This window comes from Poromitra crassiceps, assembly GCF_964638095.1.
Source record: "Poromitra crassiceps genome assembly, chromosome: 12".
In the NCBI taxonomy this organism is placed as follows: Eukaryota; Metazoa; Chordata; class Actinopteri; order Beryciformes; family Melamphaidae; genus Poromitra; species Poromitra crassiceps.
Window position 1 is genome coordinate 30,242,473 of NC_139632.1, and position 14,345 is coordinate 30,256,817.

The window sequence follows — 14,345 nt, forward strand, 5'->3', positions numbered from 1 at the left end:
GTGTATGTGTGTGTGTGTGTGTGTGTGTGTGTGTGTGTGTGTGTGTTTATGTGTGTGTTTATGTGTGTGTGTGTGTGTGTGTGTGTGTGTGTGTGTGTGTGTGTGTGTGTGTGTGTGTGTGTGTGTGTGTGTGTGAGAGAGAGAGAGAGAGAGCCTGCATGTCTCTGTGGGCCTCACGCGACCCTTCAGGTGTGTCTTGCGGTGACCTTTGCTCCGTGACCTCTCCGTTTCCCTGTGTGTGCGCGCGCGCGCGCGTGTGTGTGTGTGTGTGTGTGTGTGTGTGTGTGTGTGTGAGAGAGAGAGTGAATTTCTCTCACAATATTTCTTGTCTTTAATAAACTGCCTGAGTGATGTCAGCTGTCTGTGTGTTGTGTCTCCTGCAGCTGAATTGATCCCTGACTGGCCAATTAATGATAACATTTCACAAGCCAAGGTGTGATTTATAACAAAAGAGGGGGATGATTTAATAAATAAATAAATAAATAAATAAATAAATACATACATAAATACATAAAAATAAATGCCTTTTTAAGATCGAGTACAGCCCAACGCTCATTATTCGATAAGTCCTCTAGAATTGGTATAGACATAGAAAGAAAGAAAGAAAGAAAGAAAGAAAGAAAGAAAGAAAGAAAGAAAGAAAGAAAGAAAGAAAGAAAGAAAGAAAAAGATTAAACTTGATGGTCTGTGGATTAAATTGGATTGAGAATAGGGTGCAGATAGCAAGACAGACAGAGAGCAATGACGTTAAACAACAGCAAAGCATGCATTAAAAAGACAAAGCTATGCATGTCCCTATCACTATACAATATTCTTATAGTGGCTTAAAGTCACTATAATATGAGTGCCCTAAAGTGTTTCTGTGATATTTAGTGACCTCTTCATATTTGATGGTATCTTTTTCATGTCTATCACTGTAATATTCCTATATATTCAGTGATTTAAGTATGTTTGTGACCTCATCACGGTATTGCCTAATCTACTATCACCAATAGGCCTAATATAGTGACTTGAAGTCTGTGTGTGTCAGAGAGACTGTGTGTGTGTGTGTGTGTGTGTGTGTGTGTGTGTGTGTGTGTGTGTGTGTGTGTGTGTGTGTGTGTGTGTGTGTGTGTGTGTGTGTGTGTGTGTGTGTGTGTGTGTGTGTGTGTGTGTGTGTGTGTGTGTGTGTGTGTGTGTGTGTGTGTGCGTGTGCGTGTGTGTGCGCACGCGCGCGCGCGTGCTGCTAAACGCTCCTTCTAATCTATCTACCTGTTCTCCACGTTGCGCTCGCGCTGCGCTCGGTGCGCACTGTGCTCGCAGGGAATCCGCTGCTCTCCGCTCGTTCGCGCCACAGTTGCATCACCTCTTCGCTGTTGATCTCCTTGTTCTGCACGGCTTCTTAAAGTCCGTCATTAACGGGATTAAACAGCTGAGATTTTGGAGAGCTGGTTTGAGGCGATGCGTCCCGGGCTGCGCGCCTGATTGGCCCGGGGAGGGGTGATGTCAGACGACCGCATGCGTCCCTGATTGGAGCGAGCGGGGTAAACAAAGCAGCGAGGAGGCGGAGGAGAGGAGAGGAGAGGTCTCCACATCTCACACCGTCCTGTCCGAGCTACACACACCACGAGTCCCACTTTACGCACAGGAGAGGCGGCGTGTCCTCGGCGGCTACAGCTTCAAAGAAAGTTCCGCTGACTGACCCACTTTGTTGGGAAAGACTTCGGGGAAACCAAAAGGAGACGTACCGCTGTCCGTGCAGATTTGTCTTTCTCCTTTTACGAAAGCGAAAGTGAGCTGTCAGATCTTTAACTGAGGGTTAACCCGTGCGCTGTTCTTTTAGTTTTTGCGCAAAAGCAATTAGGAAGAAATTACTTTATGATGTTGCTTCACAACAGAGACCCACCGGCTATGTAGCCCTGTCTGGAGGCAGCGTGTTCGGTTTGAATCGAGATTTTTACCCGGTGCGGTCCGCTACTCGGAGGACACAGAGACACAGAGAGACATTTGGACATTTCGCGGTGCGTCTGTCTCTGGTGTCCCCCGGCCTGCTGTCCAGGTGTCCCGCCTGGAGTGTCCAGCTCAGGCCGGCTGAGCTGTCATGCTTCCCACAGTCGATAGTGAATCCCTGGGACTCGCTCGATCGCATGGGGAACAGGGGCACATGCCAAGAAACATGCAAGGTAAGAAACCTCGTTAATTTCTACCAGTAGCCAACGGGCAGTTAGCGAGGTATGGCTGCAAGTCTTCAGCTCCCTGCGTTTAATAGGCTATCTGTGCCAACATAAACTTTTAAAACCGCTTATATAGACTGCGTATCTAGGGGACAAAGTGAGGCAATGACTGGTGAAGATATTATTATTTGGTGGATGTGTTTAATATAATTTTATATTCAACACATTAGTTCAGTCTAATCGTTGGTCATGTGTGCTTCGCGGGATGATTTCCTAAAAATATGGTCTCCAAATACATTTCTATTGATTTTGATTTTGTTTTAGATCTTTACTCCCCATTATAAGCTACTGGTAACAGTTTTAGTCAGTGATCCCACACATACAGTACACACACACACACACACATGCAAACCCCATGCTGGAAGTGCGCGGACGCGTCGTGCGTAAAAACCGGCAAACAGGGCAGAGGAGCTTTGCATTAACTTTATAGCATAATGAACTGTTTCACTCCGCTTCAGCTCACAACTGACTTTCGATTTTTGTCTGTGTGCAAAGAGTTTTAGGTTGTGTTGCAATTTCCCTAAAATATGTAATAAAATAATGAAATAAAACTAAAACTTAAAACATTCTGTTTTATTTTAATTTGGCATCAAATCGACTTTTGTCCACGCATTCACAATGTATGACTTTTAGACTAATTGGTTCTTTGTGATGGATAATTCTTTAGTAGCTACATTTTTATTTTTCAATCAGGTATTGAGTTTGCGCCCCCCCCCCCCATTTTTTTTATGCATTTCAAAATCAATGCATAGCCTATAGTGAAATAGAACAAATTTAAAATAGGCCACACTTTATATTTTATTGTTTTTTTGCCACACCATGGTCACAAACGTTTTAATTCTTTATTTGTTTTCTTGGGTGTAAATTAGAAGAATTCAAAAGGGGAAATGCGCAGATTTGATTGATTGAATCCAAAAACTTGTTGGATTACAATACTTTTCGGGGATATTGAGAACATTTTAATAATAATTATCTGATGCATTAAAACATTTCATTTTGATCTTCTGTTGTAAGGTGAAGCTGAAGAAGCATTTTTGGATTGATTTTGGTTCTCTCCAACTGACATGTGGCACTTAATTTCCTCCATGTCATTCCACGGCAATATAACCGGTCAATCAATTAGCCCTGACTTGGTTTATAGAGAGAGGTTGATAACACTTGCTCACAGGAGTGGCCTGCCTCAGTCCGTTATCTGCTTTTACGCACGGCAGAAACAAGGTAGCTCTGGCTGACGGGAGGGGGCTTTCTGCTGGAATTAGCAGCGGCTTTAAGATGCTGGAGGGCTTTTCTGTGGGATTGCACAAGCAAGTGGCCGTGGAGCTCCACCAGAGAAAGCAGGTGCCTCTCTGTTCACACAGGCATACAGGACGCAGTGGAGACTCAACCTATAAAATCAACATACTTTTTATTTGCAGAATAGACACGCACCTTTTTCGGTTGATCTAATACTTTGTGAAATGTATGGTTTGCGAGTTGGACGAGATATTAAGAGGGGAAGCACATTTACGTTTTTCTGTAGACTAAAATATAGGCATAATTTTTTTTTCCGTGTTGGGGTGTTCTACCTCATACGATGACCCGCTCGGCTGGAGGTCATTCACACTAAAATCCTCGATCATGTTTATTTTCGTTATTAAAATGTGCGTAAAAGCGTAACAAACGCGCATCATCAGAATCTTAAATGCGCCTTTTACGCACGAAAAGCAGAAGAAAGTTGAGAAATTGAGTTTTGCTGCAGCTGCGCTCGGAGGAACTTGTTGCTTCTGATCAGCTGGAATATGCAGCGCGGAAAGCAGAGCAACCCATTAAGAAACAAAAAAATATATATCTCTGATTAAAATTGCAGACAAATGAATGTTAAGTTAAGGATTCATATTTGTCGAGGCCTTGGAAGGCGTCGAGTTGACGAAAATATTTCCACTTTTACAGCCACTTCCACTGCGATCCTCCTGTTTGATCCCCACTGCTTTTTATGATTGCCACCATAAATGCTTTTGTAACCATTGTAAATGTCAGCTGGGGTGTTTGCTTAACGCTGTCATAGAAAGCCTTATCGATGAAGCTATTTATACGCAAGGCGAAGGGGGCTGAAACGAATGCACCGCGAAACATATCCAAGTCGTTTAGTATTGAGACTCAAAATCTTATTTTTATTAAGTTGAAAAAATAGGCCTCAATAGGAGATTAAATAATTTCACTACTTTGCAATACAAACTTTGACCCACGCCACGCGTCATTCCTTAGATTTATCCGACTTCTGTCTTTGATCAGACAATTATTGAAACCTTGATGGCAGAATATTTAATATTTTAAGAAAAACTGTAGACTCAATAGCCTACCACTATTGATATTTTTGCAGCTCAGCCAAGTTATGGAAATGTTGCCTTTGCTTTTGCAACAAAATTAAACGACATATTGAGTAGGCTAAACTATGGCTGTAGGTGACTGTTGGAGGAGGAAAAAATAATGTGAACTGAATTTCTCCTTCCCGGGTTGTTTTTTTCCTCGCCTGCAGAGATAAGGGCTGCTCTGTCTGTGTCTTCATCTGTCTGTGGGCGGTAACATTTACTCCTCCAATCCTTAACTCTAATATCTCTCCATTTCCCCCAAGCAATTTCACGACTTAGACGCATGCATATTTATGAGGCTCACTTTCTTTCATGCGTTGTCTCTTTTTTCCTCCTGCGCCCATGTCTGCAAAGAGAAATAAACGGTTGCGTGCTTTCAACCCATTCCAAAATCCACTATTAACGTCTTCCTCTACACAAAATTAGACCTCCATACCTCAAAAAGGAAGGGGAAAAAGTCGTTGCGTGCAGGGTTCGTTCCCCCAGTTTGATGGATGGAAGTGGGCTTTTTGGAAGAGAGATGGCTCGTCATTGAAAGAGAATTGTGTGTGTGTGCATGTCCCCTCCGCAGCACAGTTTAAAATGATGGACTACTCCTATGACGAGGACTTGGACGAGATGTGTCCCGTGTGTGGAGACAAGGTTTCTGGATACCACTATGGACTGCTCACCTGCGAGAGCTGCAAGGTTGGTTTCCTAATGGAAAATCTCTATAACTGTCTTATAATATTACTGGCTCAAAGTGCATCGATAGTGAGGTTATGGCTACCTCATGTTACTTTATGGCATGTTTTTTTTTATTCTTATAATATTCCTGGCTATAGTGGCTTAAAGTCAATAATAGTAGTGACCTAAAGTGTTTCTGTGATATTCAATAGTGAGTTTAAAGTGACCTTAGGGTAGCCTACTTGATGGTATTTTTTAATGTCCTATAATATCCTATAGTGTATTTGTGACCTTATTCCCGGTATCTTAATATCCTATTTCTATAGTGACTTCAAGCGTGTGTCTGTAAGTCTGTAAGTCTGTGTGTGTGTGTGTGTGTGTGTGTGTGTGTGTGTGTGTGTGTGTGTGTGTCATTCAGAATTTACAGTATAGTGACCTCATACTTGATGGCATTTCTAATATCACTATACCAGTAAATTGCTGCTTGAATAGACTCAGTTTTGCTGTGATAATTGCAAAGTATAATTGTAAAATGTATTAGGCTATATAGGATTAGCGTGGTTTGTCTTTGTTAGGGACTCTTGGTAATATTCATTTCTCGATGACAGCCTCATTCAACCACATTTTTCCATATGGAGAAGTATTGCTAGTGCATTTAACATTTTTTAACATCACAGGAAACCAACAGAGAGCAGGTCAAGGGGCAGATATCACCCTGACAGTTGATCTAACAAACCCTTTCCTGTGATGATTTTGTGAGGACGATATCCGTAGTGCTGGAAAGAGAAATAAGAGGGAAATATAGTAAAGGAGACATGCAAAAAGTTTTTTTTGCAAAATATGAGAGTAGGAGGCAGAAAACACAATAATGCAGTTTTAGTTAGTATGTTATACCGTTCCGTTAAGTACTAGCCCACTATATACTTGCAGTGTTGCCATAGGTTAGCATACTTTATTTTCAGCTCTATCAACAACTCATTTGTCCTTTGCTTCCTATTCCCACTGTTCTCCTCAGTATTAAGCTATAATAGGCATGATCCTGGCTCTCCTTTCTTTTTTTTGCCGCAGTAAAGCTGTCAGCACAAAATTAAGCTAAGACAAATGTCTCTGTGTAAACACTATTCAGAGTAAAATTGCAGCTCACATTATTGACGCCGTGCCGCACATTTCTTGCCTATGTGGTCATTATTCAAAGCAGATGTTATAGATTTGATCCCATATTATGACCTTGAGATGCTAAGCACTTGCTTCAAGGCAAACGTCAGTGGCATCTCCGCTGCTTTCTGCCTCGACAGGCTGGAGAGGGTCCATCCACTAACACATTTACCAATTTGGTTGAGATGCTAGGTCTATTCCAAAGGGCTTCATATCCACCGAAAAGTACTAATAATCATAATTAGCTGAAGCTTATCACTAAATATCTCTAAAATCCTGCCGATCCATTCAGTGTGATCATTATAGACCGATATTTCGGGTGCGGATGTATCAGGCCGATACTGAGGTTTCATCACTGTAAATATGAGATAGCAGTGCCGTCCACCTCTGATACAGTGGAGGCTCCTCCTCACTCACCACAGCTACATGAAAAAACAGATGCTAAAATCTGCAACGAAATGTCATTTGCATTACTGTATTTTCTTTGAAGGAGCTGCTAACCACCTCAAAGCATTTCATCAGGGTTTTGGTGCCACTCGATCTGTATAAATGCTGTTTCCAGCCTGCCAGGAATACAATTTGGGGAAAGACAGTGAATGCTTGTAATTTTTTGGCATGAGAATGGTTAAATTATAAGATATCGGCAGCTTCATTATGAATTGGCCTTCAAAAAGCCTTTAATCATTTTGTCAATAGGGACTTTTTTTTAAATACAATAATTTCTCACTTTCTTTTTGTTTTGTGCGATCAGTCAGTTTCATATGGATGGTCTCCCGTGCAGCGACTTTTTAGTCGGAATCCTCCTTTATTTACAGTAGGATGTGGACTGAGACTGCATGGGACCCTCCGACCCCTTTGACCTCCCCCTCACGTGCGCGCGAGCACAAACACACACATGCACAGACACACACACACACGCACGCACGCACGCACACGCACACACACACACACACACACACACACACACCTCTCAACACAGTTGTGAATGGGATTTCTTTGTTATCAGGCTCAGATTGGAGCCATGGCGGTTTTGGGTTGGCAGTTTTAGACTATAAGGAGGAGTACAGGCTGGTTTTGGAGTGTGTGAGGTATCAGAGCTCAACGTCCAAGCAAAGTCATATGGAGGTACGCACACGCGCGCACACACACACACACGTGCACGCACACACACACACACACATACACACACACATACACGCACACACCCGCCCGCACACACACACCCGCCCACACAGACAAACAGTGTTAGTTCATGTTACACTCCTGTCCGCTGAAAGTAAACATGGCACCACATCATATATACCTGTTAGAATAACAACAACAAGCTGCGGCCACCACCGCTCAAACAGCCTCACCGCTCAAACAGCCTCGATGCTCAAACAGCCTCACCGCTCAAACAGCCTCGATGCTCAAACAGCCTCACCGCTCAAACAGCCTCGATGCTCAAACAGCCTCACCGCTCAAACAGCCTCGATGCTCAAACAGCCTCACTGCTCAAACAGCCTCACCGCTCAAACAGCCTCGATGCTCAAACAGCCTCGATGCTCATACAGCCTCACCGCTCAAACAGCCTCACCGCTCAAACAGCCTCGATGCTCAAACAGCCTCGATGCTCAAACAGTCTCACCGCTCAAACAGCCTCACTGCTCAAACAGCCTCGATGCTCAAACAGCCTCACCTCTCAAACAGCCTCACTGCTCAAACAGCCTCACCGCTCAAACAGCCTCACCGCTCAAACAGCCTCACTGCTCAAACAGCCTCGATGCTCAAACAGCCTCGATGCTCAAACAGCCTCACCGCTCAACCAGCCTCACCGCTCAAACAGCCTCACCACTCAAACAGCCTCACCGCTCAAACAGCCTCACCGCTCAAACAGCCTCATCACTCAAACAGCCTCACCGCTCAAACAGCCTCACCGCTCAAACAGCCTCACCGCTCAAACAGCCTCACCGCTCAAACAGCCTCACCGCTCAAACAGCCTCACCGCTCAAACAGCCTCACCATTCAAACAGCCTCACTGCTCAAACAGCCTCACCGCTCAAACAGCCTCACCGCTCAAACTGCCTCACTGCTCAAGCAGCCTCGATGCTCATAGAAACATGCTTTTAGGCTTCTTTAAAGATTTGCATTTGAGTTTTTTAGCCGACACCCTTCTCCAGAGGGATACACACAGAGTGCAATATAGAATAATCAGATTACATGCAACCAATAGCAAGCAGGTGAAGGGCCAGAGTGTAATATATTTAAGATAGGGAAGTGCAAGGAAATTAAATAAGTAAGTAAGAGCTGATGAGAGAGGTAGAAACTAAGGATCTGTTTGCTTCAAAATAAGAGAGCTGACATAAAGCACGTAGAGGAGCTATGGGAGAGAGATGTGATTGAAGGGGATACATGGTGGTGTAAAATATACTTTTCTGTTTCTGTATTCAATTTACTGGCCAGGGTTACAAAGCACTGGATTCTTCTTACTTGTTAGATGATGTGTTGTGTGTGCAGAGTCTCTCTGTGTACAGTCAGGAATACCCAGTTAACCAGAAAATTTGTCAAATTCAACTGGGATATGGGTTTGTGTGGAAGTCTTGCAGCCGCAGGCCGGCAGCATATACACTTTCTCAATGTGAGCAACAGTTGAGCAGGGATTTCATGACCATTTTGGCTCTTATTTGCCTTGCTTTTTGAAATGCCACCAGAAGTATAGGAAATGTTGCTCGCAGGAACTCCTTTTGTTGAAGTAACAGTGTACTGTAGACCTGTACACTTCTCTGGGTTTGCCCTAAAGGTCAAAGGTGAGCTTTCCAGTGGCATGTTACTCACTTACAGTAATCTCTAGACTTGTTGTGTGGTTTTGATGCATGTTAGTATATCGCTGCCCATGCAATGCTGCAGTTTGCTTCTTATTTATAGCATGAGCCGAAAATTGGAGAGAAAGTTTTCTCTGGAGCACGGACGCTTCACCACCGAGAAGTCGATAGTGCAAACCCGAGTGCACTTCTATTTTTATTCATTTATTTTTTATGTTTTTATTTTTTTGACATGGGTCAGCCAATGCAGATTTTTCAATTAACTCTGTGTTTGGTGAGATATTGACAGCACCAGTTTATTTAATTTTTTCTTATTTTAACAGAGCAGGTTTAAGGATTCTCCTCCTTGGTTATGGATCTAGAATATGTCTTTTACATCCATCTTTCATTACATACATCTTTCCCCCCGTTTGATTTTCACCGCTGCTGCCAATAATTAATTCCACATCGCAGGTATGAATCTCTGTAATCCCGGAACTGTGAATTATGGATATAATTTATTGGATTTTTTGGACTCCTGTGCTCATATTTTTCAATAATTAAGTGGGAAGTTGAAAAGATGCGTTCCAAGTAAATTCTGGAGTCTTTAGGTGAACGGGGGAAATAGTGAATGGCAGAGTAATTTTGACAGGACTCAAATTACATTTTAGACCCTTTGAAATCCCTGTTTGGATTATAAAGTAGTTTATAATGCTGTAAAGTCACTACCTCTGAGTAACCAGCTAGAGAGGGAATGTTTTGCCTTTTCGGTCAAAGTGAAATGAAAATTAGACATAAGGTAAACATAATTATAACTATTTTCCTGAAATATAACATTACTATTTAGCACAGAAAGTGGGTATAGGAAAAGGGAGAAACATTTGGTAGGCTATTTCCATTCCAGTCAAAACAGAAGTCAATTGATGGCAGCTTGAAAAAAGAAAATATAGAAATAGAAATATTTTTTTATCATGGCGATAAATATGTAACTTTCTAGAACCACTGAATTTTTTGTTTTGTTTTTAACAAATATTCATCCACTGCTTAAAACTGTGTGTGTGTGTGTGTGTGTGTGTGTGTGTGTGTGTGTGTGTGTGTGTGTGTGTGTGTGTGTGTGTGTGTGTGTGTGTGTGCGTGCGTGCGTGCGTGCGTGCGTGCGTGCGTGCGTGCGTGCGTGTGTGCGTGCGTGCGTGTGCATGCGTGTGTCCATTAGGCCTGTCCCTCTCCGTCAGTGGGGGAGTGTGAACGGGCCAATTAGCAGTGCATTGCGGGGGTCAAGCGGGTTGACGTCTTAATTGGTTTTTCTCCACAGGGTTTCTTCAAGCGCACCGTGCAGAACAACAAGCGCTACACGTGTATAGAGAACCAGAGCTGCCAGATAGACAAGACCCAGAGGAAGCGCTGCCCCTACTGCCGCTTCCAGAAGTGCCTCACCGTCGGCATGAAGCTAGAAGGTACACGCACACTTTGACACTTTTAACGTGTTTAGCTGAGAGTGAGCAAGATGTTTTGATGGTGTTTCTGTTGGGACAGAATGTTGGGGCGGGACTGTTGAGAAGTGTCCAAAAGTTCAAAAATGCTTTTAAGGTTTGAGATTGAGATTGCGATTTGAGCTGTCATACATTTTGGATTATTCAAAATTATTAAATTCCATTGACACAACGATAGTGTCAACGATAGGAGAAAGAAAATTGGTTTTGTGTTACTTTGAAAGTTGTGAAGTTGCATTAAAGATGGGTACAAGTAAAAACGTAAGTAATGGTATCATTTGAAAATATGAGAAAATGGAGATTTTGTAAATTTGTTGCACTTTTTGTTAAATACTGTATATGTTATGATATGGAGACTTTAAATTTAGAGTTAGCTGGTACTGGGAGTTCAGTGTCTTGCATGGACATTCAGAAAGGACGTACTGTAGGGCTGGACATGAATTGGCTGTGGCTGGGATTTAACCTGTGACCATCCGGTAATGGGACGGTCTGTCTAACCTCAAGGGTTTTCCTGAGCGGGAATTTAATTTGACAGAGCAGCAGAGAAGACGTCCCTGCATTCGTTCTCTAGCTAACTACATTCACAGTTAAATTATCAGTGCAGTCATTCCATTTCACTTTGGAAGAATATTTTCACATTTTTAATGCACATACCTCTATAGGATTTCATGCATGGTTTAACACCAATTTTGGCTATTCTGGGACTCCATAGTCACTCATTGTAAATGTAATCATACATTTTTATACATCTGCTGACAACAAATCCAGGTAGAATTATTTGATTCTGTATGATAGTTTTCAAGATTGTGACTGTTGATACTGAGAGACGGCAATGGTGGATCCTCAGAGCAGTTGGTGCTGGAGGTTGACAGCTTCTGGACTTCCACCGAGGATTTTTCAAAATGTGATCATTTTCATTGTTTTAAAACAGATGCTATCTTGTTCCATTGACTCACAATGGAACACAGCTAATCACAGTGCAATTCTTCTTTGGAAACTTTGCCCTTGTCAGAAGGAAAATATTCTCCCATGATCAATTTGCATCAGAGTTTGATTCCAAAGTGAGATATCCACCAGCTGAAGAAGGTGGAAGTCTCCTCTGACAACATGATTGCTGGACTTGAATGTAAAACATTTCAGAAGATGCAATTATCTGAGTTTATGAACAATGAACATTGGTAAGAAAGGAAACATCTGTTCTCCTAAATGTATATATAGAAGGTTTTGGAGTGAAAGCCTTCATTTCGCACCGACGTGTTGAAAAGCACTGCTGCTTATTGGTGTTTGAGATGGGGTGGGTTGGCTGGTGGCTGCTGTGCACTTAAATTTGCCAGACAGTTTAATAGATAGAATGTTCAAGTTGGCGGCAGGCGAGCGCGGTAACGATGATACTTTTGGCCGGTGCTTCGAGGCCTCTTTGTTGAATTTGAACCCGGCTCAGAAGCTTGTTCAAACACGGCTATCCACAAGTGACAGGGCAGCAGGGCAGCTCACATTCTTCCAACCTTCCAAAAAAACAACTACTTTTGCAATCAACTGTTTTTCCACACAAGTTGACTATTGCAAAATGCTGTATTTCCTTAAAAAAAGAAACAAAGACAAAACCACAAAGTTCACTGTTCAATAGTTCTGAAATATAGAGGATGTAAAAGTGTAAACCAAGGACTTAAGTTACAGTACCAAAACCACAATTCCTTTTATTTTGTGCTACCAGTCTTTTAATAGGAGGAGGTGGTATGTTATTCAAATGGTTGCAATCTCAATTTGGAACAAAGACGTTGACTTATGTGTAATTTATCATCATTAAACGTCCACGTGTCCCTAGAACCATCACATACAGTATTACAGTATATAATATACAATATTAGGATGGAGAAGTGGAATCATCACATACAGTATTACAGTATTATAATACAAAGTCTGAAAGAACAAAGACCCTGGGAGGAAAGTAACGCAGCTAAGATCTTTCCCGAGGCTTCTCCCTGTACCTGCCAGGCGCGCTGTAATTAACTGTTCTTAATTGTGAATGGCCGCTGGGCAGATTGTCCGGGCCTGTCATTTTCTAGCTGATGGGGCGGCGTCTGTGTGTGTGTGTGTGTGTGTGTGTGTGTGTGTGAGAGGGGGGGGCTTGATTTGTTTTGCTGGCGGTAGCTCTCAGCTCGGGGGCAGGGGGGCCCTGCAGCGCTCTGTCAGGGGCCAGAGGCTCCGGCATGCCACTCCTGCCACAACCTGTGAAGACCTCCCATACAGACCGCTGCCCCCCCCCCACACTCTCTACACACACACACACACACACACACACACACACACACACACACACTCCCTGGTAAACACATGCATATATTCATAAGCGGCCCAAAACAGTGTTAGAGGGCCACAGGCCAGAGCGAGAAGCTGTCATCTGATTTGTGAAAAAAAGAAAATAATAATAATAATAATATGTGCGCAATAGTGGTTAAAAGTGTGGAAAATGGAGGTTTGTAACATTTCATTCTGTTACACAGCAGCTTGCAGCAACATGTGGATTCTGGATAAGACAGAAAAAAAATGCGGAGTGAACATTCTTAATGTTGACCCAAACCGCTTTTTTTCTCCGTTTGTTTTGCCTTCCTGGTGTTATTCAATGTATCTGTGTGTGTGTGTGTGTGTGTGTGTGTGTGTGTGTGTGTGTGTGCGTGTGCGTGTGCGTGTGCGTGTGCGTGCGTGTGCGTGTGCGTGCGAGTGCGTGCTTGCGTGTGCGCGCGCGCGCGCGCGCTGCGTGTGTGTGTGTGTGAGTGATTGCTTGACGATGCCAATCTTTTGCATGACGAAGGAAAAGAATTTGAACATTTGCCGTACGTAATAAATGACGCACCTCTGACCCGATGTGTAGCGTTCAAGATAGGCTTTCTAAAATAAAAATCCCTCTTTCCTGTTGTTGCATCTGCTGGGATAGTGAGACCGAGAGACCGCCACATCATCAAAAGGTCACGGGTTTGAAATCAAGAAAAATTGCCAAACACTCGTTTTGAGTCACTCTGGATAAAAGCATGTAAATAAATGCCTGGGTGTATTTCACAGTAACTACCCTCTAATCACATTAGCAGTAGGATAGTTACAGTCTAATTTGACAAGTCCTTTTCCTGCTCATGCTGTTTACCGTAAAATTATATTTTGCTAAGCTGTAAAATTTGTGTCTATAAAAAAAACTTGTGTAAGCGACACACTGGCGTTTATCGTTTCCACTCATCGTCGGGGGCAGTCTGAATGAGTCATACAGTTTGGAAGGGAAAAAAAGGGCGTAGACACAAACACACACAGACGATGGGGCCTGGACTCAAACACTTGTAACCATACACACACACGCGCGTGCGCACAGAGCTAGCACGTATGCTACTGTGCTGTAGAAAGCCTTGCCTCTTGGTATGCAGTGTAGCAGCTTAGCCAGTGTTGACTCATTGAGAGAGAGGGAAAAAATCACATCCCGCTAAGGTTTAAACCATTAGCACTTCATTCACTAAAGCTGATGAAGCGTGCCATATCTGAACGGCTCCCACTGGTCTGATTTCCCTCCATGCTGAGTAGAATTTGCCTTGCATCAAACGCTTGACTGAGCTGCTGTAATATCTCCTCACACACGTCGTCTGGAAGGCGGGCGGCGGCACATATACGCTACTGTGATGCTGTGAGTGAGGCTCGCAACTTTTAATGTAT

General features: G+C 43.1%; 1 protein-coding gene across 1 annotated transcript in view; it reads left to right on the top strand.

Moving 5' to 3' along the window:
• Nucleotides 1-2,080: 2,080 nt before the first annotated feature.
• Nucleotides 2,081-14,345, top strand: part of nr5a2 (nuclear receptor subfamily 5, group A, member 2) — a gene marked incomplete at both ends in the record, with an annotated part of 110,854 nt that continues 98,589 nt past the window's right edge. The window contains 3 exons of the mRNA XM_083647504.1: nucleotides 2,081-2,162; nucleotides 5,133-5,248; nucleotides 10,475-10,616. Coding sequence (XP_083503630.1) covers nucleotides 2,081-2,162; nucleotides 5,133-5,248; nucleotides 10,475-10,616 — 340 coding nt within the window. The remainder of the gene's footprint in view (nucleotides 2,163-5,132; nucleotides 5,249-10,474; nucleotides 10,617-14,345) is intronic.